Genomic DNA, 25,044 nt, shown 5'->3' on the forward strand with positions numbered 1-25,044 from the left:
AGCCTTCCTCTTACAGAAATACTCCTGTAAACATTTAGAACTTGCAGTCAATCACTGTTTTGATTGTGAACAGCATTTTAAAACTGTTTGCAGAAAGTTTTTAATTATTTTCCCTACCACTGCCAATCAAAATGACAATTGGATTCTGTAAATTCTGTCACTGTATTAAATAAACAGAAGTTAACTAAATCTCACAAATAGTCAAAATGAATTAAAGCAATTATTAAAATTGGGAAATACCAACTTCTAAAAGAGATTGAATTCATTTTGGAAATTGATCCTTGCTAGTTGTAATTATTTTGGCATACTTTGATTTATAGTCAAAGTCACAGTAATAAGACACAAATAAAGCTAATTCAGTATTTAGACATTACTATAATACAGTAATTTTATCTGTTGTTCACTGAGTTACAGAGGAAAAAAGATGTGTGATTGTATACAATTATTATGTCAAACATGAATTTCTAGAGTAAACAATAGTACCAGCTAGAAATTGGAATAATAGGGCAGGAAGAGGAATTTAAAGTTGTTTGGCAAGCTTACACAGAAAATAACTTTGCAATTTACTGCACAAGTCATGTCACTAGATATTGTTGACATCCTGGTATAAGTTATATATATACCCATAATTTGTGTATGCACACAGGCAGCCACAATAGCTCAGAGGAAAGTTTGCAGAGAAATTGTGACTAGAATCACAGGGGGAAATATATCACCAAGGGATTTATTGTATCGCCAAGGGATTTATTACCCAACGTCTCTTTTGGTTTTAAACAGAGAAAGAAATGTTTTCTTTTCAGGAGAAAGTTTGGCTGAATGTTGACAAAAGTCTGGAGTGTATCATCCAGCGAGTGGACAAACTTCTCCAGAAGGAGCGCCTGCAAAGTGACAGCTGTGAGGACGTTTTCCAGTGTGATGTCAGCAGTACTAGTAAGAAAGGTAATCGGGACAGTCGCGCCTACTGGATAAATCCAGAAGATTTAAATGAGACCTCATCATCCTCATCACCTTCATCATCCTCACCACCATCTTCATCCACACCATCCTGTGCATGCCATTCTCTCAAGACAAGTGCGTATGCCAGACACTGCTTCTCACTGCTGCTCCCTTCCTGTGTGCTGGCATCATTCCTAAGCCTCCCCTTCAGCCCTGCACATGTTTTTAGCTCAGCATGTGTTTTAGGTGGTGTTAAGCAGTGATGTCAGACAGAAAGAGATGTTGGTGTACTGGGAGCTGCTAAGCCCGTTACTTATTTTGAAATCCTGGTCCCACTGAAATAATTTCCACATCCGTTGATGGCAGTGGCACTTGGTTTTCACTCTGTGTGTTTTAAGCTGGTAAAACAGTTGTATGGGTTATCACATGACAGACACCATCTCTGCTAGCTTTCTTGTTGGCTTCAGCTTCTTTGCAGCAATCAAAGCTTATTACAGGTAAATAAAACATGAGAGAAGTGCAGGCACTACTGAAAAACTGATCGTCCCAGCTGGACTGCTAAAGCATGGAGAGGACCACAAGCAGTCCCATTAGATTGAGCTCAATGTAGATGAACCTAACAGAGTTCAAAGCAAATTTTAACCCAAATTGTGGTGCTGAGGCACTCAATTATTTAGACTTCTTTTAGCTGGAATGTAGGAATTGGCAGTGCAAGTTCTTAAATCCATTCAAAATTTAAGCTCAAGTGGGTGCTGTATTGAACCCAGTGTAAAGTTGTGAGCCTGTGAATTAAATAAATCCTTATCAGTTTAGACTGACAGATTGGCAGCTGTGCATTAAATTTCAGAATGATTTCATTTACATATGTACTTGATTTATTCTGACATTCTTTGCGTGTGTTCACTCTGATTTGGCCACTGAATAACGCAGGTGGGCGAAGTGAACCTCTAAAAAGCCTGATCTGTGTTCTCATTTCCTGTGTCCTGTTCTGTCTTGTCGTTTGATGGCCCTTGTCTCTTATGTGTGTCTGTGACTTCATGTCCATCACATTGTTAGTGTTGCAGTGGAAAGCAGTGCCTTACGAAAAAAAGGCAAAAAGGAAGTGAAAACAAAAGTTAATATATTTTTTGTGTAGCTTTGCTTGTTACCTTAAAGTTTGTTTAGTATCTTAGACAACCATGTTTTTCTAAATTAGACTGATATTTTTGTGTATTATTAAAAGTAGGAGAGTAGGTTTTTGTTTCAGTAATCTTTGACTAAATTCCTTCTACTGGTTTTATACCTATAAATGTTTTTGTTTGCCAGCTAGTTTACATGGAGTTTTATATGTATTTACATGTAAGTTTAATCAGTAACCTTCAATGCACATTCACAATGCACATAAATGATTAAATGTTGTGGATTTTTAATATTAAAAATTCACAGGAAAGATCTGTGTTGAGTGTTGTCAGAAGCTTTTCCCAAGACAATTTGATGCTGAAAACACCTTGAAATAATATTTTCCTACTGTTTCCAATGGTTCTTTTAAATCTACTCTGGATCTTGACACACCACATAAAAGTGGAATTGGCTGTGTGACCCTACTGAAGATGTTTTTAGTGCAAAGAATTTCTGTAACTTTTCCCTGCTGTCCCTCCAAAACAGGGGGAAAAAATCCTTCTGTTTAACTGACAGAACCTGGGGCAGAATTGAAGGACAAGGAAGGTACTTTCTCTAAGTTCAGAATCACAACATTATTAGTTTTGTGAATTGAAAGATTTAAAGTTTTTCCAGTCAGTAATTCTGAGTTTTGAATAAATGAGCAGAGAGCAGGCAGAAATTATTTTGAAAGCAATGTAAAACCAAGCTAAGCAAGATAGTTCCAGAACTGGTAAGAGAGGGACAGTAAAATTTATTGAAGGATCTCTCTAGAAATGAATGTTTGTGAAAGAAAATACTGCATGAAATAGTAGAAGGGAAACTTAAAAAAGATATTTTCAAATGTACTTAGGTTATTGGCTTAGATATTCTTTACTAAAATCACATGGGGACATACAGTTTCTTTAGTGAACATGATGGATTTTAATTTACTGAGAGGTTTTTTCTGATTATCTAGCTGAGATGATTGTCCTGATGCACACTATTGAATTTTATATTTTCTGTTGTTATATTCAGATTTATAATTCATTGACTAATAAATCTAGATATAAACAACAGAAGCTTAAATCCTGTTAGCTTAGTAAAGTACTTTTCATTAATGCAGGACTTGCTATAACAGGGCTTATGTTATGTTTTTACTGTTAGAATTGACTAGTATGTTTTCATCTGACAGTTTGATCCTCCCACTGAAGTGAGTATGGAATACTCACAGACTTCTCTGGTGAGGTTTCAGCCCTTAATATACATTCTAATGTTTCTGTTAATTATCTCAGAAATTGCGTAATGGAATTTTGACTAAGATAGCAAAGTACTGGTTTCGTATTACTCTTTGTGGGTGCCTTAGTGTCATTTTCTGTTAAGTGCATTGAACTTACTGCTGGTCTTTTGCTCTTCTGTTTAGCAGCCTTACTGCCAGCTTAATCTATAATTGCAGTAAAGCAGTGGTTCTCAAATTGTGCCCTGTGGATCACTAGGGATTGACAGTGCACTTGCTGGTAATCCACAGGAAGCCTCTGAGCTAGTACTGGCTTTCCTCCAAGTCCCCATCCAGGTGTTCTCTGATCAGAACAATGGAGTGGAGGAGACAGCCCATGCCCTCGATGCCTGGGGGCAGCAGAGTATTTCTGCCTAGCTCTTCTTCACTCAGTGAAAATGTTTGAGAACCCTGGCATTGAGCATTTGAGTTGCTTGTATTTAGACTGTGTTGCTGCTCCTTAATCATGCATGTTGCCCCTCCATTTCTGTGCAGATTGCAGCCCTACTCCGGAAGAATCTGCCCCAGGTATGTGCATTCATGGCTTCTGCTTCTTCTGAGAGCTGCAGGGGTTTGTTCATACTTGACTGAACAAGTGCCTTGCTTTAAGATGGACCATTTTGAAATGGCAATGCTTTATAACACCACGTGAGTTACCTAAGCTGTTGAGAAGTTATTTCCTAAGAGTGCAGGGGGTATCTGGTCCTTTCGCGTGTACAGATTCGGGAGAACGCTTGTTTGGGGCCTCTGATTTCTCCAGTTGATGTGTTTCAGCAAACTGATGTAGGTGACAATGGTTTGAGGCCTGTTCCAAACATCACTGAAGTCTGTGGGAGTCTAAGATTTCAGACATGCCCTTTCACATGGGCTATTGAGCTGGTCTTTCTGAATGAGAAGTTGAGCAGAACATGGAGGAGTCAACAAGGCTGATGGAAAATCTCTGTTGTGGGTGCATATCGATGCAGGACGGCCCCCAGCCGGGGAATAACGTGCAATGACTCCAGTGGTTTCAGAAGGCTGAACAATTGCTTTATTTAGCTATGCTACATTATATTACATACTATACTATACTAAACTATACTATATTATACTCAAGAAAAACCCGTGACCCTTTCCAGACAGTCACGACACAGCTTTGACCTAATTGGTCAATCAATCCAAACACCCGTCACCAGAGTCCAATTAACAAATCCCTCTTCGGTAAACAACCTCCATAATACATTCCACAAACAACAGATGCAGCAAGTGGAGATAAGAATTGTTTTTCTTCTTCTCTGAGCTTTCTCACTGCATTTCCAAGGGAAAATCCTGGGGAAGTTGTGCCTGCTGCTCTTTGTGAAGAGAGCTGTGGCCACAGGTGCACACCAAGTAGTACTGGGGATTGTAAGTCTCATATTTCAGGATACAGAATTTTGGAGTCTCATCCCAGTGTTAACCTTCTTTCTTCTGTCCTTGTCCCTCTATATTTAATATGAAAAGACTAAAATATCTTTTCAAGGCCTTGGAGGACAGCTGTTTTAATAATATTTTTATTGCTCTGGAGAAGAGGGACCCTTAGGGCAAAAAAGCAAGAACTTTTCCCACCTGACGTTACATCCTACAAGCTTTATGTATTTGGTTGTCTTAATAAGACATTAATTTTTTATGAAATAGTCAGTAGTATATAGTCAGCAAACGTTCACTGTGTGAACTCCTTGGCCTTCCCAACACCACTACCTTGTTCCACCCTAATTTGAGACTAGGAGTGCATTTTGTTTTATTCCTGTTTACTGTTAATAACAACTGCCATTGACTAAAAAAAAAATTAACACAGGTAACACTTCTGTGAAGTAGGTAGAAAAAATAATTTAGAACTTTGCAGCCTGACAAGAGTTTGTTTTTTCATGGCCAGAATTTTAAACCAAGAGAATACACAGCACAGAGTATTTTTGCTCACTACCCTAGTTGAGTCCCTGCCTTCTATGTGAATGTTGGAAGAAAAATCGCATCTAATAATTGCATTATCTTCACCAGTGTACTTTGTGATTACCAAAGATAAACATATATTTTAAATGAAGTGCTGTCAGACACACTACAGTTTTAAATCTTTCCTGAGTTAGTAGCTATATACATGTATGTCCATAGAGTCAGTGAGATGATGATGTGCTGGAAGATATTTTCAGTTCTTGTTATTCTCATTTGTTTACAGAAAAGCTCTTAAATGCAGTAAGAGACATACTTAGTTTCATGTGTATTTTGCTTTCTGAGTGTTCACAAGGCCATGTTATGGCATCTGACTAATTTTGAGATAAAATATTTAATAGCATTTAAAAGACAGGCTGTGATTCCTTGCCTGTTCTTTTGATGTGTTGTGCTTGTTTTAAGGCAATGAAACAGAGTCAAACAACTTCCCCTTTGTGTAGTTTGTATCTACCACATAGAACAAAAGCCAGAAGGATAGTTCTGTTAATCTTGCCAGATATGTTTCTGCTAGCAGATTTCCAGAGTTCCCCTCTTTGGCTGGTTATCAAAGGAACATTTATTATTACTGACTCTTAGTTCTGCTTCTGAGTCAAAATCCCAAACAATTTTCTTTCAGGGGCTTTAAGTGTCTCATTCATGCAGGTTCTGGTCTGTACGTTGCCTTATTCCTACAGCCAGCTGGGTTGGGAGTTGTATGTGTGTGCTGTTTGTGAGCTCTGGTGCTTTTGAAAAATAAAACATATTGTCCTGCCCTTTAAAAACAGAAGGACTTGGACAACTCAGTTTCACTTCTGTACTTCCTGGGCAGGACCTTGAACAGAGTCCCTCTGGGTCATATCATGTGTATTTCAGTGGAAGAAAAGCTCCAAAGTACTTCCAACAATCTGTACAATTTCCATCTATTTCACTATGTTTAATATTTCTTGTTATCTAACTTAAAGCCTTCAAAACTGCTCAGGAGACAGGAAACACTTACAAGAGTACCCACATTAATTTCTCACCTCACACCTTGTTATTCTTAGCTGCAAATAGAGATGAGCATCATCTTGCCTCACTGAGGTGCAATAAGGATCAATAAGGTGGTGAGGCAATTGAATGATATACCTATGAGCCTAGAGATTCAAAGGGCAGGATGTTTGGGAGGAATCTCATTGACAGAAATGGCTAAGCAGATGGTCCCTATTTCTGTAAGACAATGGACTCCTTACTGTCTGTCCATGTATGTGCAGTGAAAGGGTTTGTTTGAACATGAACATGCAGTTGTGCACACTTCTGTGTATAGTTGTTCATGTTTCTGTTATGATTTCCAAATCAGCTATTGTACAGCCTGTTGTGTGGGCACAAATTCTGGTAATTTTTACATGGTCTGGAAAGTCATAACAGACTAAAATTCTCCATATTTTCCTCATGCAATAACCACACTGTAAGGTTACTTAATTATTACAGAGCAAAGAATAACCATCCTGCCAAAATAAAATGATTTCTAAATGTGAATTATCAACAACTTTGTCTTAAGAAATAACAGGAAGTTATTTCTTATTGTGTGTTTGTTTCAAATAAAGTGCTTCCACTGCTGCTAATTTTTTTTTTCCTTTCAATCAGGTGAATGGAGTGAAGCTCTTTATCCCTTGCTGACCACACTCACTGACTGCGTAGCCATGATGAGCGACAAGGCCAAGAAAGCCATGGTGTTTTTATTAATGCAGGACAGTGCCCCGACAATAGGGCTCTGCCTGAGCCTTCAGTATCGCAGGGATGTTGTCTTCTGCCAGACTGTAAGCAAGCACATGTGCATGATTTGATTTCACTTCCACATTTGGTGGGGTTTCCATGAATATGAAAGATTTCCAGAATTTTTCAGATCTCTTCCCAGGTTTGACACTGATTTCCCCTTGCAAGCTGTGCTATCCTGTCCTTACTGGTTACATGCATTTGACAATTCATAAATTAGCTGTCTCCTTGGATATATGGTCATTCACTATTGAAAACAAAAATTATTCCAGAGCTAGTAAAAATACTAGTATACTAAAATATACTGCTGTATTCAGAAACAGACTTTGCCTTCCCATGCCACCAGGCCAAAGCAAAAGTAAGGTGTGAGAGAGAGGGGCAAAAAGGTCTGTGAGTAGCAGCTGTACTCCCTCAGTTACCTTTTGTTGTTTTCTGCATTGAGAAACCCAGCAGGACATATGGTACCTAAGGACAGAAGTCCAGCTGTAGGAAGAGAAATTAGTTCTGGGTTTTTTCCCAGAAGTTCTATTTCTGGACCTGCTGGTATCTCTTGTGTCAGACACTGACTACCAAGTGTCTGCACTAAAAAAATTTCAACTGCCCACAGAAAAAAAAATTCTTCTGCCCACTACATTTCTGTATTGTATCTGCTTCCCTGTGAAATCACTATTTCAAGAAGTTTATTTCTTGGACAACATTGGCAGGGCTTTTGTCCCTTAATGTAATATCAAAAATGTAAAGCAAGTGACAGGATGAGAGGAAATGTCCTCAAGTTGTGCCAGGGGAGATTTAGAGTAGATATTAGGAAAAATTTCTTCATGGAAGGAGTTGTTAAGATCTGGAGTGGGCTACCTAAGAAAATGGTGGAGTCACCATCCCTGAAGTGCTAAAAAAATGTGTGGATATGGCAGTTTAGGACATGGTTTAGTGATGGCCATCACCTGGGAAGTTCCTGTGTGGACAGTGAATTAAGACTAGTATTAATCTTAGATAATAGTACTGACCTTAGTACTTGATCCTCAGGATCTTGTTCTGAATATCTTGTAACGTCAGAGTTTAAGTCTGCATAAGGCAAACAGATACTGCATTTTTAAGCTTTCTCAAATGTCATTTTTGAAAAGCAGTAATTTATTCATACTATCTAAATTCTTGGCCTGGAACTAGCTGTGTTGCTTTTCTGTCTAAAACTAAACCAATTTTCTAAGGAGCAACTTCTGTAATTCATAAGTTGTAGACTCTACCACAAGTCATCGTGTTCAGAAAACAAGAAGGTGTGAGATCTACAGCAGCCCCATTTTGAGACAGCTTGTGACATGAAGGCAGCATGCCCTGAATCTGATTTTATGAATGCTTTGGGTTTTCATTGGTTCCTTGTCTTCAGCTGCAAGGAAAAAATGATGTTTAAAGGAAGAGTATCTGCGTGACAGATTTTACTGCACCTCTTATACATGCTGTGATTTTTGTTTGGGGCTGAAGAACCTGTTTCATTTTGAATCATTTCATTCTTGTCTGTTTCCTCTCTCACAGCTGACAGCTCTCATTTGTGGTTTCATTATCAAGCTGAGGAACTGCCTGCATGATGATGGATTTCTAAGACAACTCTACACCATTGGCTTGCTGGCACAGTTTGAGAGCCTGCTGAGCACTTATGGTAAAGGCACAGGGCCAGGGGGTTGGGATTAGCTGTTGAGTCAGCAAATTCTGCATTAAATTGGCTACAGCAGGATGTGAGCATTTAGGACAATCTGCAGCTCAGCTACAAAATTATTTCAAAAACTAAAATGCAAAACTAGATCATAGCTGAATTACTTAATTACCTAACAACTCTGAATTTCTTTGCACTTACTTGAGTTGCTTCCAAAAGATAAAGTGTGACATTCTATTCTTTTATAATAGAATGTCAAAGGTTTAAGAAAGACAAAAATGTATTACAGTGGTTCTTTGCATTTTTCTTCAGAAAATAATTGGATGAAAATTCTGGTAAGCTGAGAGAAACTGTGCCCAAAATACACTTTTTGAACTTTCTTGAAATTTCTGTAGTCTTGCAGCACAATGTGAGACTGAAGAGAGAATATAAAAAGGGAAAGTACTTCACTCAGAAGTGTTTCACTCCTGTGTCTCAAAAGCTGTCTGGATACTGGTTAGGGAATGTTTTATTGGACAAATGCAGAATATCTTGTGCAAAGGATATCATGGCTCTGACAATGCTGAGAAACATCACCTAACTTGGAAAATCAGCATATAAAATACTTAAAGAACAGTAGTCTGGACTCTTCTAGATAACTGGTGTTTTCTAAACTGGCTGAACTCAAAAAATCAGCCATGACATTGTCTGTAGGTCAAGGGGGAGGCTGGGCCTGCAGCACTGCTTCATCTGTGGAACTTCTGTATGGAGTGATTGCCTACTGTTGTCATCAAATTGACAAAGGGAAGTTGTGCATAACAAGTAATTACAATTCACTTTTTCCTCTTGGATTTAGGTGAGGAGCTGGCAATGCTGGAGGACATGAGTTTGGGAATCATGGACTTAAGGAATGTAACCTTTAAAGTAACTCAGGCTACATCAAATACATCTACTGACATGCTGCCAGTCATCACTGGAAATCGGTAAAAATCAATAAAAGTCCTTTATTCTTGATGAATGGGAACATGCCAAAATTTGGATTTTTCTACCCAAGTTGTAGAAGAACTGCAGTATTAATGAGCAGAGCAAAACCAGCCATTGTCAGGAGATTGGTAGATCTGATGTGAATGTCTGTGAGGACATAAATGCAACATTGCAGGTTGCTGCAGGTTTGTTGAACTAGGATAGATTTTCTGACTGGAAGCAAGTTGTGGCAGTTCCTCAGAGTCAGTTTTGACTGATGGTTGCTTTTTAATGGTTGTATTATGTTCTAGGTGTTATCCCTCTTTAGACAAATAACACATTCTTGGAATGTAGCTTTTTGATCCTTATGTCTAACAGCCATTTATTTCTTTTCAGTGATGGATTTAACGTGAGGATCCCTCTGCCAAGCGCCTTGTTTGATTTGTTGCCGCGTGAGATTCAAAGTGGAATGTTACTGAGGGTTCAGCCTGTTCTTTTCAACGTGGGAATCAATGAGCAGCAAACCCTAGCAGAGAAGTAGGTGTTCAGTCATGCAAGCTCAGCCTTGCTGGCAGTTCAGCAATGGAGCTACATTGATGTGGAATTGCACTCTTGCATAACTGACAGCGATTCAGTTTCTCCAATACGCGAACATGGGAGCACTGTTCTAAATGAGTCTGCCAAATGCCAAACAAAAATAAGTCCTTCTTTGTGTGCCACGTAGCTGTGAAGCTCCTTACCTCATGGGCTTGAGACTAGTGCACTTTTATGTGGTTCAGATGTGAATTTACAATGGGAGATCTGTCAGGGGCTATTTAGCACACAGGTGCTCCTTGTGACTTAAGACCTCTGTGAATGACAGATCACTAGAGGCTGAGATAATTCTGTGTATTTGCTGTCTTGGTTTTGCACTCTCCCTGAGACTCCCTCTCCTGGTCATTGTCAAAATTCAGGATAGTGGGCGAGGTGCACCTCTGTTTTAACATACCCTTGCAGTATTTATGTAATGCAACACTGCTGTTGTAAAACTGAAAAATATAGTGATGTAATTGTATTTGCTAGGGAGACTGCTCGATTTTGGAAGAGCCAGCAGATTCCCTCTGTTATGGCCACATCCTGTAAAGAGTACACTGGCAGAGCACTGCTCCAACAGAGCACTCCAGTGAAGCCAGGCACATGCATGTTGCAACAGCAGCCTTGGTACCTGGCTGGAGTGTGCCCTGTGGTGGTGGACAACGAGAAAAAGTCTAACAAAATCATTCTAGCAATTACTGTTGTCCTGTATTGCCCAAGGAAGCCCAAGATGACTGGCACAGTTACAGATGTCAGCACTCTGTGTGTGTACATCTGTGTATGTGGATATATTTAGATAAGATGTATTGGGGCATTGTTGACAAAATTTATTACATTCATGGTTTATTAATCCTAGATCTATATTTTTCATTTACATACCTGAAGTCAACATTCTCAGTCCTATTTACTGATGTTATGGTTGTTATTAGTTTATGAACTGAACTAGTAATTCCATTATCAAAAGTTTAAATTTAGGTAAAACAATTTGCCAGGTAGGAATTTAATATTGAAAGAGAGACATGAAAGCCAAAGAATTTTAAATACTATTTTCTACAAGTTTTTTTATACCTTCCTTCCCTTTTTTCCCCTCATACTCATATATTTTCTTTCTCTGTAATGAACCATTACAACAGTTCTCTGTTACACTTCACCTGGCATTTGAATGGTTAGGGAACTCCTGGGATGAATCTTTAAACTGTTTTTTTGATAGACATATTGCCAAGTGCAGTTGTTCCAAAGAAAAAGAGAAACATTTTACCATGGGCTTAATTGTTCCTTTTTTCTGCTTTTAAAGGTTTGGAGACACCTCACTGCAAGAAATAATTAACATGGAAAGCTTAGTGAGGTTGAATTCATATTTTGAACAGTTCAAGGAAGTTTTGCCTGATGATTGTAAGTATTTTGTAATTAATGAGAAATTTGCTTGAACAGCACAATTCAGGCTGATTTTTTCATTCGTTTGCTTTATGTTGGTTTTTTAAATGTCAGTGGTACGCCAGCTTTAGTAACCTCCAAGGAATGATACAACTCTGTTTTAATACTTGAGTACTAAAGTAGAGTGGATTCAAGCGGTTTAAAGGTCAGACTGATTAACTTTCCTTTTTAAGGTTACTTTTACATATCTTTCTAAGTGGCACTATGTACTGTATAATTATCCAGTTAGGCAGTGAGATTGTTGCAAGGTAAAGGTGTAAAAGTGACAGGTTCTAGCAGCAGCACTTTTATGTGCAGTTTTTGGTGATACTCTCTGCACTTATCATAAAACCTGCACAGAGAGCAACTGCCAGTTTTTAGGAACTCAGTCACTTCCCTCTGTTTTTCCTCTGGCACTTCCCTGTAATTGTTGCATCTGCAGCCAACAACAGAGAACCTGAAGATTGACAAAAGCTACATGCTTAATTTTTACTGGATTTTTTACTTGCTTATTACTGCTTGGGGTTTTTTGAGAAGTGTTATTTACAAAAAATGGTGAAAATTCATCAATTCATTATTATTGCAATCAAACATCTTCTAAGGTTATTTCATGTGCCCTACAGTTCCAATTTTATTCCAGAAATACAAATGCAATGGTGAGCAATAAGATAGTAAGAATTCTGTCTGTTAAAGTGTGTTATTGTGAGTTTGGTTACCCTGATTTTTTTTTAATACTACTGAGAGCACAACCAGCTTCCCTCCATCCAGGCATTCATAATACTGCATAATAAAGTCTCTGGAATGTTAGCTGCAAAGTTTAATTCTTTATTGTATAGTAGTCTAGCATCAGATTTTCTTGTATAATTCAAAAATCAACCAGTTTAAAATGAATTTTGTTCATGTCTCCATCTAGTCTTTTATAATAATAATTCCCATTCAGTTCCTTCCTCTTCTTTTTATTTTGCTTGTCTTTTTTATTTCAGTCTCATCCCTCTTCCCCAAACCTCTTATGTTTGATCCAATCATCCTTTAGCTTTTGCCTTTTTTTTCCTCCTGAAAGTTTTGATAATTTAGGATATACAGAATGAAGTGTACTTTTCTGTGAACACTTGTTAAGGGAGGAATAGCATTTTACATTTAACTGCAAACCAGGTGATTATGCCTAGTTATGTAGTCTGTGGTAGGTAGAGGCAAAAGGAAAAACAAGCAGATCATTCTAGGGGACAAAGGTCCCAGTGAACTATCTGCTGGCAGATTGCAGGAAATGTTCCCTTCAGGAGCAGTACACAAGAAAAGTTGATTCCTTATCCACTGTCCACATCCCTGTGTTATTAATTCTAAACTCTGCAGAATTTCTAAGAAATTAGTATTGGCTTCACTAGCTCCTTGTCCTTGTTCTGTTAGCTCTCCTTGTCTTTAGAAAGAGGAGATACCCTGTGCCCTCTTTTTGTTTACAGATACTGCTTTCTTTCTAGGTGTAGAGTTCAAACAGCCCAGCCCAGGACAGGCACAGTATTGTTAATTATAGAATAGAAATGTAGAATTTTTTAGGTTGGAAAAGATCTTTAAGATCATCAAGTCCAAATGTTTCCCCAGCACTGTTAAGTCTCCCCCTAAACCGTCTCCTCAAGTGCCACATCTCCACATTTTTTAAATACCTCCAGGGATGCTGACTTAACCACTTCCCTGAGCAGCCTGTTCCAGTGCTTGACATCCCTTTCAGTGAAGAAATTTTTCCCAACATCCAATCTAAATCTACCCTGGTGCAGCTTGAGGCTATTTTCTCCTGTCCTGTTGCCTGGGAGAAGAGCTCTCCTGGCTTTCAGGTGGTTGTAGAGAGCAGTAAGGTCCCCCTGAGCCTCCTTTTCTCCAGGCTAAACAGCCCCAGCTCCTTCAGCTGCTTCTCATAAGACTTGTGCTCCACACCCTTCACCAGCTCAGTTGCCTTTCTCTGGACACCGTTGAGGTTTCAGCACCTCCATGCCCTTCTTAACAGTGAGGGGCCCAGAGCTGAGCACAGGAGTTGAGGTGTGGCCTCACCAGTGCTGAGCACAGAGGGACAATCCCTGCCTTGCTCCTGCTGGCCACACTATTGCTGGTGCAGGCCAGGATGCCACTGGCCTTCTTCGCCACCTGGGCACTGCTGGCTCATGTTTAGCTGCTGTGGACCAGAATCCCCAGGTCCTTTTCTACCAGAAGCTTCCCAGCCACTCTGCCCCCAGTCTGTAGCACTGCCTGGGGTTGTTGTGATCCAGGGGCAGGACCTGACATTTGGTTGTGCTGAACCCCACAAAAGTAGCCTTGGCTTATTGATCCAGCCTGTCCAGATCCCTCTGTAGACCTTTCCTGCCCTCCAGTAGATCAGAGCTGCTGCCCAGCTTGGTTCCATCTGCCACTGAGTGAGAGTGCACTTGATTCCCTTCTCCTGATCACTGATAAGGATTTTAAACAGGACTGGCTGCAGAACTGGGCCCTGGAGAACCATACTGGTGACCAGCCACCAGCTGGATGTAGCACCATCCACCAGCACCCCATGGACCTGGCCATCCAGCTTGGTTGTCTTACCCAGTGAACAGTTGTGGGATTCACATTCTCTGAACCTGAGAGAAGCAGAGAAAAGAATTATCAAAACAATTCTTATCTCATTTGCTGCCCCTGTGCTGTGCTACAGTAGAATGCAATATGGAGTCTGTTTACCCAAAGTGACGGTGTTTTGTTTCCTTGGTCTATCAGGGCCAAGCACATCTCCAGGCTGTCGGTCAGGAGACAGTCACAAGATTCTGTTCAGTGGAGTGCTTGTGCAGATTCAGTTTAGACATAGTGTAATATAGTATAGAATAATGTAGTATAATAAAGTAATTGATTAACCTTCTGATATCAATGGAGTCCTCATCATCATTCTTCCCTGCAACTGGGGATTGTCTGCTTTTTCAATAAACAGTATGTCCCACCAAGCCACGAGCAGTTAGTCCAGGAGAATGCTGTGGGAAGCAGCGATAAAGCTTTGCCTAGGTCCAGGTAAACAATGTCCACAGCCTTCCCTCATCTTCTCAGTGGGTCACCTTCCTGTAGGAGAAGATGAGGTTAGTCCAACATACCATTTGCTGTGAGAAGTAGGCCTAAAATAAAGCCTCATGTGTCACTCAGGTAGGATTATTTTTGTTACAGTGTCATCTCTTAGAGTGCATACCTCTGTATTTATTCAGTCACAACTTTAGTTGGTGTTCTCTGTGGTTGCTCCTTTAAAAAAAATGAAACAACAAAAAAGAGAACCTGTTGAATACTTGTCATTGATTGCCTGGATTATCTTGCTACATATATAAGAGTTGATGTGCAACAGTTTGAACACAGAAGATGAGTACTGAAGGTACTCTGAAAAATTTCAACTACTTTATTTCCACTTGGTGAAATATTAATAAACAGATCATGACAATGTGGCGTCCTGTGGATGTTTCTTGTAACTGAAAGCTGACCAGCTTGCAAATTGAAAATCAAAAATGTGAGCACAATATAAAATATCTTCAGAGTCTCTCTGAAGACATGCATGTTTTCCTGTCACATCTGTGAAAAACAAACCAAAAGACTATACCAATCTTGCTCCCTTTGTTCATTCTCTTATACTGCTATTAGATTCTGAGTCCCTGAAGTTTTAAATAGCTGGAATTTATATTTTCAGTTGAGTTTAATTAAGCATGAGTTTGTTTCGTTGATGGTACTAAGTAAATCAGAACTTGAATAGTTGTTCTAGTTTCAAGAAAACACAAATGTGTTTGCAGCAGGTATATAGAAACACTTTGTAAAAGATCTGTTGAGTACAGATGAATAAGTGGAGTTGGTTTTGTTTGTTTTATAGGTCTACCTCGATCTCGTAGTCAGACGTGCCTGCCTGAACTGTTAAGATTTCTGGGACAAAATGTTCATGCAAGGAAAAACAAGAATGTAGATATCCTTTGGCAAGCTGCTGAGGTATTTGTTCATCTAACCATCTCTGCATAGTTCAGCTGATTTTCTGTATTCATATGTATTTGCCCCTTTTTTATTACTGGTATATTTGAATTTCTTCATTTGCTTCAAATGCTGCCAAGCTATACCTCCTCTAGAATGAGACATCGGGAAATAAAATGTATTTTCCGTGTCAGATTTTCCCCTCAACTTACACAATGAAGTTCTGTTGTCTCAAACGTGCCAAACTTTGACATCGAAGCCCTAGACAACATTTGTGTGTCTCTGAGGGGAAGTACAGGTGTTGTCTCTGACAGGAAGTTTTGCCTGTAGAAGGAGTCATGGATTGTCTATCCCATTTCTAGATATGCCGCAGACTTAACGGTGTTCGGTTTACGAGCTGTAAGAGTGCCAAGGATAGGACTGCCATGTCCATCACCCTGGAGCAGTGTTTGATCCTACAGCATGAACATGGAATGGCTCCACAGGTCTTCACTCAGGCTCTGGAGTGTATGAGGAGGTAAGAGTTTGACCACATTACTTATTCCTAAATAAGGAACCATGCAAACTGCAGAGGAGTGGTGGTCTCTGTTTCCATCAAAAGAAAAAAAAAAGTAAGCTAAAGTCAGGAAACTGTAAAACTGACTGCTAGAATTCATCCTTCCTGTGCATGTGAGTTGCATATGCTGAAGCTGGTTCTTACCAGATTTGTAACAGATGGGCTTGAGTTTTCAGTAGAAAATTAGGAGTTTTCAGACAAGCATGTAAAAATATGTTTTCCTGCTGAGCTTACAGAACAGGAAACTGGTGCTTCTTTGAAAGTTGTTCAATGGTGACTTTACCTGAACTGTCATAGCACTAGGTTTCTTAGTTCTAGATCAGGGAGATTACTCAGGGATGACCTATTTTTTATTCTTTGAAACACAGACACCTGCAGTTTGCACTGGTTTGCCAGTGTATTCTTTAGCAGTGAAACACTGCTCACTGGGTGAAATGTCAGTATGAGTGTTTCACACTATATAGCAACCAAATTTCATCACAACGTGTCAGTGTGCTGTTGTCATATCAAAATAATGATGTTCTGTATTCTGAAGCAGCAGAGATGTTTGCAGAATTAAGTACTGTACTTAAAAAAAAAATCTGTTTATTGTTGTTCAATGCCTTGTTTCAAGCACTGCTGGAAAACTCCGTAAGTCACATACCAAAAGAAAGGATAAGAAATCTAGCTTTAGTCTTTATCAATGTAGTTCAACAATGCTGTTCAGTCCTGTTTCTCAACATTCACTCTTATCGAATGTACTGTACTGTGTGTCTTTTCACCAAATTCTCTAGAGTGTTCAATTCTCTTATCCTTTCTGTATGTTTTTGCTGTTTGACCCTTTCTTACTCTTCAGTTACCTAGAAGAAAAATGTCTCATATAATAATACTTGCAGCCTCTTACACTAGTAATTTGAAGGTTTATACCTACATCTAATTGGGTGGCACTGGACTTTTTTATTTTCAGGTTTTTGCTGCACTTTTTGCTACATTGTCACAGAGTTAGTACAGTACATGAAAAGTGCACTCAGAAACTACTTAAACCTTGATATTAGAAACAATACTTGAAACAGCTCTGTGAGAAAGGATTTACTAACTTGTAATAGACTAAGTGGTTTTCAAACATCTTTATTTAAATTGCACAACTTGTTGACATAGACATCTGAAACTGTTATACAGTTTCACAGTTGTGTATTTAATAAAAATGAAACCAAGTAGGAAAAATACTGGGAATCTTGTTACTTTCTTCAAATTCTTTACTGGGTCACTGGGGGTTTTTTAATGCAATCACGGGCACAATAGAGAGAGAGAGGTTAATAACAACATTGTTTTCATCCTTCAGTCTACCAATTTAATATAACACAGTATCAGATAACATACTGGCCCAAGAAAAATACTGCTTTGTGTTGATGTACACAGGGACGTTGAAAGAGGGCCAATTTAATCAAAACCTTTGGCTTGAGTATTCTACCAACATCAGGGACTTGCTCTGGCAGGTGAAGGACATGACTTTTTCTCCTGTTAAATCTTTGACTAAGAGAGATTGTGCAGGACTGACTAGTCCAGAAGGAAAACCAAGCCCATCACTCTTCCTCACATCTTATTGCTCTTTGGGATAGGTGGTTGTGTTTTTAAAATTATTTGTCAATTCCACTCAGGAACAATGGCACAGAATTAATAAAGTTTAATGAGAGAGACAGAATTATGGAACAAATATGTCCAACTCCACCAAATCCTATTCCAGCATGGACAGTTTGACCTGACCTAGACTACAGATACAGGATAAGAAAGGGTAGCAAATTGTACCCAAATTGCTTCCAGGGCATTCAGAAAACTTGGGTTTTGTTCTTTTAATTTGGGTCTTTTATTTAAGTGTACTGGAAAATGAAGGTGGTTCATTCTTAAAGACTTTTGAAGTTTCTGAGACATTTGGAAGGACAAGGAAGAAGTACTAGACTCAAAGTATTTAATCTTTTCTCTGCTGACAATCTTTAATCTTTCAAAGAAGAAAAGTGTCCTTGCTTGTACCGTTCTTGGAAAAATTAAGAAAGCATCATCTTCTTCCATGTGATGTTGTTGGTCTTCAGAGGTGTTAGTTCCCACTTACTTGTTCTCAGGGACTTCCCTTCTTTCCTAGTCTTGTGACAATTATGTATATGTGATACTATGTTCAATGAGCAGGGACATCAGGGAGGGAGCATTGAATGTTCTTCTAGATTCTTGTAGAAATATACAGATACAAGTTTTTTGCTTTCACCTTAGAAATAAATACCCTATTACAATAAACTCCCTTTCTGTAAATAAGTTACAGCCTTTCCAGTCCTAAATTAAACACACAGTACCTCCCAGCTCACAAATAGTACAATCATGATGATATGTCTGGAAGTCCAAGCTAAGAGGACATGCCTACCTGACCAGTAAAGGCAGAACTAGAGTCAAAGTCCAGCTGGCTTAGGTAGCCTCTTCCATCTGCAGCCCATGCTCCCCACTAGATTTTGACTCCCTGCCCTCTCTCTTCCTACCAGATTTCTGTCTTGTCAGAAATGCCAGTGGAGCTGTTTGTGGGAATATGCTCTAAGGCAGTTTCAGTCAAGATCATCCTGGATAGCAAAGTCTTTCACATGTTTCAGGTAACCCAGCTCATTTTCATTAAATGAAATTTATTAGGAAGGTGCAACACAAGCAATTTAGCCAACAGAGAAGGACCATCTCTGATAGGGGCTGTTGAAAAGCATCTGGAAATGAGGTGAGGAAAATCACCATGGTGCTGACTAAAATGATTATATAATAAAATCCTAGGAGTCATGTTTGGGTATGACCACTCATGCAATATAACAGGTATGATAAAAAGCTTGGTTGGATTTCTTTACTGATTGACCTGCTAAAAGAATAAAATAAATCATATTGAGTTGAGCTGAACCACTTGGCAGATGCCCACCCAGCTGCTCACTACCTTCCCCCAGCAGGACAGGGGGAAAAAATATGTGAAAAAGCTCATGGGCTGAGATAAAGACAGGGAGATCCCTTGCCAGTTACTGGTACAGAACTGGCAAAACAGAGAAATTTTTTTTTATTGCTAATGGATTGGAGATGTAAGAAATAAGATGAAAATTAAAACCCCTTGCCTTCCACCTCCCTTTTTATCCCAGGCCAAAGTATTCCACTGCTTCTTTCTCAGCTCCTCTACCTCCTACCCATGCTGGGCAATGCACAATGGATGTGGGACAGGGATTTGCAGTCAGTCCATAACAGGTCTCCTCTGCTCCTTCCTCCTTGCACTCTTCCTCCACTCCAATGTGGGTCCTTCCCATGGGCTGCAGTCCTTCACGATGAACCTGCTGCTGCATGGGCTCTCCATGATCTCCAGTTTCCTTCAGTAAATATTCATCTGCTGCACTGTGGATCCTCCATGGGCTGCAGTGTGGATAGATCCTCTCCATGACTGCAGGGGAAACTGCTTCAGCTCTTTCTCCTCTCCTTCCCCGACTTTGGTGCTCACAGGGCTCTTTCTCAGATCTTTTCCCATCACTCTTCACTGCCATGCAATGTTTTGCCTTTTCTCACACACACCTTCCCCAGGGCACCAGCATGGCTGAAGGCTCAGCTGTGCCTGCAGTGCTTCACTGAAGCTGGCTGGAACCAGCAGTGTCCAGCATGGGGCAGCCCTGGCCTCTCCTCACAGACAGAATTCCCGTGTGCAAGCTAAATTAGAAGGGAAATTGCTGTGTCTCCTAACCCTAGTCCTCTCCTAGAGCTAGTCTGCTGATGAATGTTTTGATTTAAGACCCTGTACAATTTGCAATATTTGATATTTCCAAAAGGTGACTTTTCACCCTTCAAGGGAAGCATCAACATGGGCCAACAGTGACAAGGAAAGCACTTTCCAGCTCTTGCCTCCATTCCCACCATATGTGTCTGTGTATATGTCTTCATGTAAAATTGAGTAGCAGTGATACTAATTTTTATTGGTGGAGATGTGGCATGTGATGTCCATAATGCCAACTTAACATTTTTAGCCTTCCTTCTTTACCTCTCCCATTGTTTTATATTTTATCTATATTTTAAAACACTTTTCTTCCTCCAGGCCATTTTGTTGAGCGTTTATCCACCACTTTCCAGTACACACTAGGTTTCCACTGGCTGATTCTCCTGATCACTCACACACACACTCCCCACTGCTACAAAGGAATTGGGATTTATAGGCATCACAGATTCAATCTGCCCTTCTCCACTGTAGGCACCAGGAGTGAAAACATGTCTTAATCACCAACTTGGATCAAATCCAGATCAGAAATACAGTTAGTTTACTTCCTTGCCTACCTAATTCCATTTGACTTGATGTGTCACCAGCACCTGAATGCTCTTTTTCACCACCTCCAGGGTGTGTCTGATTTCTTGCAGGACGTTGTCTGATGCTTACATAACCTTGCTACTCAACCATCAAGGTTATGGATGGTTTGTTATGGAAGGAGCAAGTGCACAAGCTCGAACAGCATCAGGCTTACAGATTGCATTTAGAATCACAGAATCATAGAATTGTTTGAGTTGAAAGAGACCTTGAAGATGATCTGGTTCCATCACCCCTGCCATGGACAGGGACACATTCAATTAGACCAGGTTGCTCAAAGCTCCATCTAGCCTAGCCTTGAACACTCCCAGGCACAAGCATTCCTGGCTGCCTCACCACCCTCAGAGTAAAGAATTTTTTCCTTATATCTAATCTAAACCTGTTCTCTTTCTCTTTGAACCTATTCCCCCTTGTCCTGTCACTACATGCTCTTGTAAATAGTCTCTCTGTCCCTCTTTCTTGTATGCTCCCTTCTAGTACTGGAAGGCTGGAATGCGGTCACCCCTAAGTCATCTCTTTTCCAGGCTGAACAAACCCAATTCTCTCAGCCTTTCCTTGTAGGAGAAGTGCTCCATCCCTCTGTTCATCTTGGTCATTTAGTTGTTGCTTTGTGAACTAAAAATAGAGTTGGAGTGCTCAGGGTATAAGAGTGATCCGAAATTAAAGACCACACTGCAGAGCCTACCAGGCTGCCAGGGGAGTCGTTCTTCACTGTAGCCTTTGGTGCTCAATGTAAGGAGTGGGTGCAAAATGAGATGGGCTTTGCAGCATGTCTTCAGAAATAAGCCTATTCATATACCCTTGAATTCATGTCCAAGCAGAAAAATAGGTGGGTTTTTTGTTTTGTTTTTTTAATTAACGTGTTGGAGAGGTAGTTAAGAGGTTAAATTAAATCACTGCAGCCCACATGGAAAGATGTTTGAAAGGGTCAAATACTACAATGGTTATTCATGTTCAGCTTGCTTTTCAGAGCTCCACTTCTTTGCAGCATGCCAAAGCATGGCAGAGCAGCATGGGGTATTATTGCTTGGTAATCTGAAAGAACGAACATGGAAAACCATTAATGTTCAACCTACATGTGTTTATTTTCACTAGACTACAGTACTTCTTTCTTATTTTTCTCTTTTATTCTCTTTCCCTCTCCTTATTTTTATAATTGTACTGATACATATTTTGAGATGTTTTTCCACTCTTTCTTTACTTCATCTTCTGGTTCTGTTGTGCGTTCTTCCATGTTTTTTCATTTTCTTGACCACCTTGTGTTGCCATCTCTTTTTATCCATCCATTTGCATGTCTGTCTTCCTTTCTGTTTTATTTTCCCTCTTCCCAAACTTCTTCCTTTTCACAGCATTGGAACACGGGAGATAGTCACCCAGAAGAACTTGAGTGGCTTGGTGCCCATCCGAGATTTCAGACTAGATCCCAGCCTCCTCTACTCTATTCCTTTACTAGCTCTCAGCCCCAATTTACTGATTGTGTGGCTGTTTCTGAGCATAGCATACCTGGTGGCCAGATTACGTTGCAAGTGAAGATAGAGTTCAAAAACAAAACAAACAAAAAAAAAAAAAAAAAAGGAAGGAAAAAAAAAAAGGAAAAAAAAGAAAAACAACAAAAACCACAAAAACAAAAAAGTGCTTGAATGTGTATTGCCACTTGGTACCTGCTGGACAAAGGAATGTGTCATAGCATTGTCTGCCAAGAATTATTATTATGCCTTACAATTTTACGTTTCTATTGTACTAAACTGTAAATATACATCAAATTATTTTATCAAAAAGAATTGTATTGAAACTTTAAATTATTGTTCTGCTTTCAGTGCTTGTAACATAGTCTGACATTGGCCTGTTACCTCTTTACTTTAGCCGGCCTGAAGATCTCTTACCAAATACAGTTTTGTGTTACTTGTTTCATGTATTCCAGAGAAAGGAACTCTGTCTGAAAAGAATTTGTATCTTTTTGTATATTTAAGGTGTATGCTAATTTTGCCTTTCATTTTTACGAGGTATGAAGAGAAAAATAAAAACATGGGGTGGGGTTTATAAGAAATTGTAAGAAATTTATTTAAAGAAGTAACAAATTTATACTTTTATTTCAAAGCATAATATCCAAATTACATTATTGAACAGTTTGTAGAACCATAGCCTTGTTCCTTTCTCATGGTTAAATATATTCTAATAGATTAGAAAACACTCATAAAACAACTTGCAGTGTGCTGCATGCAGAATTATTTCATTCTATTTGTAGATCTGCATTTTGCAATGTATTAAAGATATGAGGAAAATGAACCTTGTGGTTAGGAAGGGGATGTGACTGGCATTAGCCTGCTAATGATCCATTATCTATTTTAGGTGCTCTGTTATAGAACTTACTGTGAAATAGGGTCATCCTAGAAGTCAAAGATAATGGTCTTTAATTTTCAGGCAAGAAGAGGGAGGTATCAGTTAACTCCTTTAGTGCGTGGGTTTCAGGTTTTCCACTGGGCTTTATTTTAATTACATTAGACTAAATATTACTGTTACTTCCATTTTTAAGCGTTGCACAGCTTTAATAAATTATGATGCTGATAGTGACTTAGTGATAAGCGAGCAATGGTAAGTTAACATTTATTTAAATGATGAGACTAAAGTGGCTTCCTAGTTTAGTGATGCAGAGTAATTGCAGATAAAATTTGATCATCATTTATATATAACATCAAACTAGGGGAGGCCTATTTAAACTGAAAGATTTTGTTGATGCTGTGGTCTGGCAGAGCTTGTCAATAGCAATAGCTGATAAAAAAACTAACCTCATTTAATGTAGTTTGATAAATTCATAAAGGGTTTTACTTCGCTTGGTGCCTGAGATGACATTGGGCATCTGAGGAGAACTAGTACTGTGATTTGTATTTTCTACTATTAACTTGCTCAAAAATATAGATAGCTTTAGCTTTTATTATAAATTTTAATGGAATTGAGAGCTGCTGAGAGAAATATGCTGAAATAAAATAAACAAAAAAAAAAACCAAAAAAGCACAGTTAGAATAAAAATCAGAATTAAATCCTAAATTTGGATTTAATTATTCTAACTAAAAAAAAAAAAAAAAAGTGTGTGGTTATATTTGTGTCTTCATGAAATCAGACTGTACAGTACACTATCTCTTAATATTTTTCCTCACTATTCTTCCAATTTTGTTTTTAAAAGAAAAATAAAAAACAAAAACAACAAAAAAGTGCCACTACAAAGACATATATGTTTATATATATATAAAGCACATATCATGCTTATTTTTAGTTGCAATGAGTTTCGGTACATCGGTACATCCTCACTGCTGCTGAGGTTTATCATGGTGTGGTGGTTTGGGACACCTCCCTGTGCTGTGCTGATACCTGATGCTGCTGTGTCTCCATAGAAATCATCTGTGCTTTATGGCTAGCACTGGTTTGTTGGCTGGGGGTGCCCCACTCTACCTTTTCACAAGGTGAGCAGCTCTCACGTTGGTCAGTGGCCTTGATCTTGCAATGTGGGGAGCGTCCTGAGTTCAGTCTAACCAGATACTTTACAGTAACTTTACAATCACAGAATACCCTGAGTTGGAAGGGTCAAGGATCAGTTCCTGGCTTGGCACAGGACAGCCACAGGCTGTGCCTGAGAGCGCTGCCCAAACACTTCTTGCACTCTGGCAGGCTTGGGGCCATAAACACCTCCCTGGGCAGCCTGTTCCAGTGTCCAGCCACACTCTGGTGGCAGGCACACTCACTGAGCTCCCTGAGATTGTTAATCGGTTTGGAGTATGAAGCTGCTGCTCATGATTACTGCTAGGCTTGCAGTAAAACCATCTTAAAACTGTTTGGAATGAAAGCCCAGGCTTCTTGGAAAAAATGTAGGTTTTTTCTTCTTAATTTCAGTGGGAACAAATTTGGGTTTTTTTGGTTTTTTTTTTTTTTCCTTTTGGGGCCTGGTCTGTGCTTTTGTTAAGGCATTCAGATTTAAGATGCAGTAGTGCATCCATGTGAAATCAGGGAAATAAATCCTTGTCACCCTATCTGTGCCATGAGGGACACATGCAATAACCAGATGCAGTGAAATGTGATATGAAGAGAATGATTCACTTTGCAGTTAAAATGCTCACCTAGCATCACATATTTGCTAGTTAAACTTACTGCTTTTATTAGTACTCTGAAGTATGATTTGTGCAAACTTTTTATGTATCTATTTGGCTGCAAGAGCCATTGGGGGAGTTTTGTGAAACACAAACCAGTGCCAGAAAACCAGTGTAATCACAGATGATCCATTCTATAAAAGGCAAGCACAGAATGTGCTCCAGAGACAAATTTCAAACTTAGTTAAACTATTCCTTAAAGAAAAAAAAAAAAAATTACTGTATTTTATGAAGTTAAACTAGGTGTTAAATAGAGAACACAGTTACAGCCAGTTTCATGAACCAAAATTAGAAGAATGGTGAGGTCTGTAAGAGCACGAGAGCTTTCAAACAGAACCAGAATCCAAACCCTCCTTTTCAATCAGATGGTCACAGCTTACCTGGTAGATGCTGCAGCCATCTCCAAGGCAGGACTAATCTGACATTTCCACCGTAAGATGCTGTACTGTACACTTTGCCATGAAGGTCTAGTAGTCCTTGTTT

The 25,044-nt window shown here is 39.2% G+C and overlaps 1 protein-coding gene across 12 annotated transcripts in view; it reads left to right on the forward strand.

The window, feature by feature from the left end:
* Positions 1-25,044, forward strand: part of INPP4A (inositol polyphosphate-4-phosphatase type I A) — a 111,303-nt gene that overhangs the window by 82,218 nt on the left and 4,041 nt on the right. For 10 of the 12 annotated variants that reach the window (XM_041468387.1, XM_041468379.1, XM_041468377.1 and 7 more), the window contains 9 exons: positions 801-1,071; positions 3,824-3,856; positions 6,893-7,065; positions 8,549-8,672; positions 9,502-9,628; positions 10,005-10,145; positions 11,476-11,573; positions 15,448-15,560; positions 15,902-16,056. In XM_041468387.1, the coding sequence (XP_041324321.1) occupies positions 801-1,071; positions 3,824-3,856; positions 6,893-7,065; positions 8,549-8,672; positions 9,502-9,628; positions 10,005-10,145; positions 11,476-11,573; positions 15,448-15,560; positions 15,902-16,056 (1,235 nt within the window). The remainder of the gene's footprint in view (positions 1-800; positions 1,072-3,823; positions 3,857-6,892; positions 7,066-8,548; positions 8,673-9,501; positions 9,629-10,004; positions 10,146-11,475; positions 11,574-15,447; positions 15,561-15,901; positions 16,057-25,044) is intronic. The other 2 variants (XM_041468388.1, XM_041468389.1) reach the window with 2 other exon arrangements.

Source organism: Pyrgilauda ruficollis, unplaced genomic scaffold (genome assembly GCF_017590135.1).
Source record: "Pyrgilauda ruficollis isolate IOZ18807 unplaced genomic scaffold, ASM1759013v1 scaffold22, whole genome shotgun sequence".
Classification (NCBI taxonomy): Eukaryota; Metazoa; Chordata; class Aves; order Passeriformes; family Passeridae; genus Pyrgilauda; species Pyrgilauda ruficollis.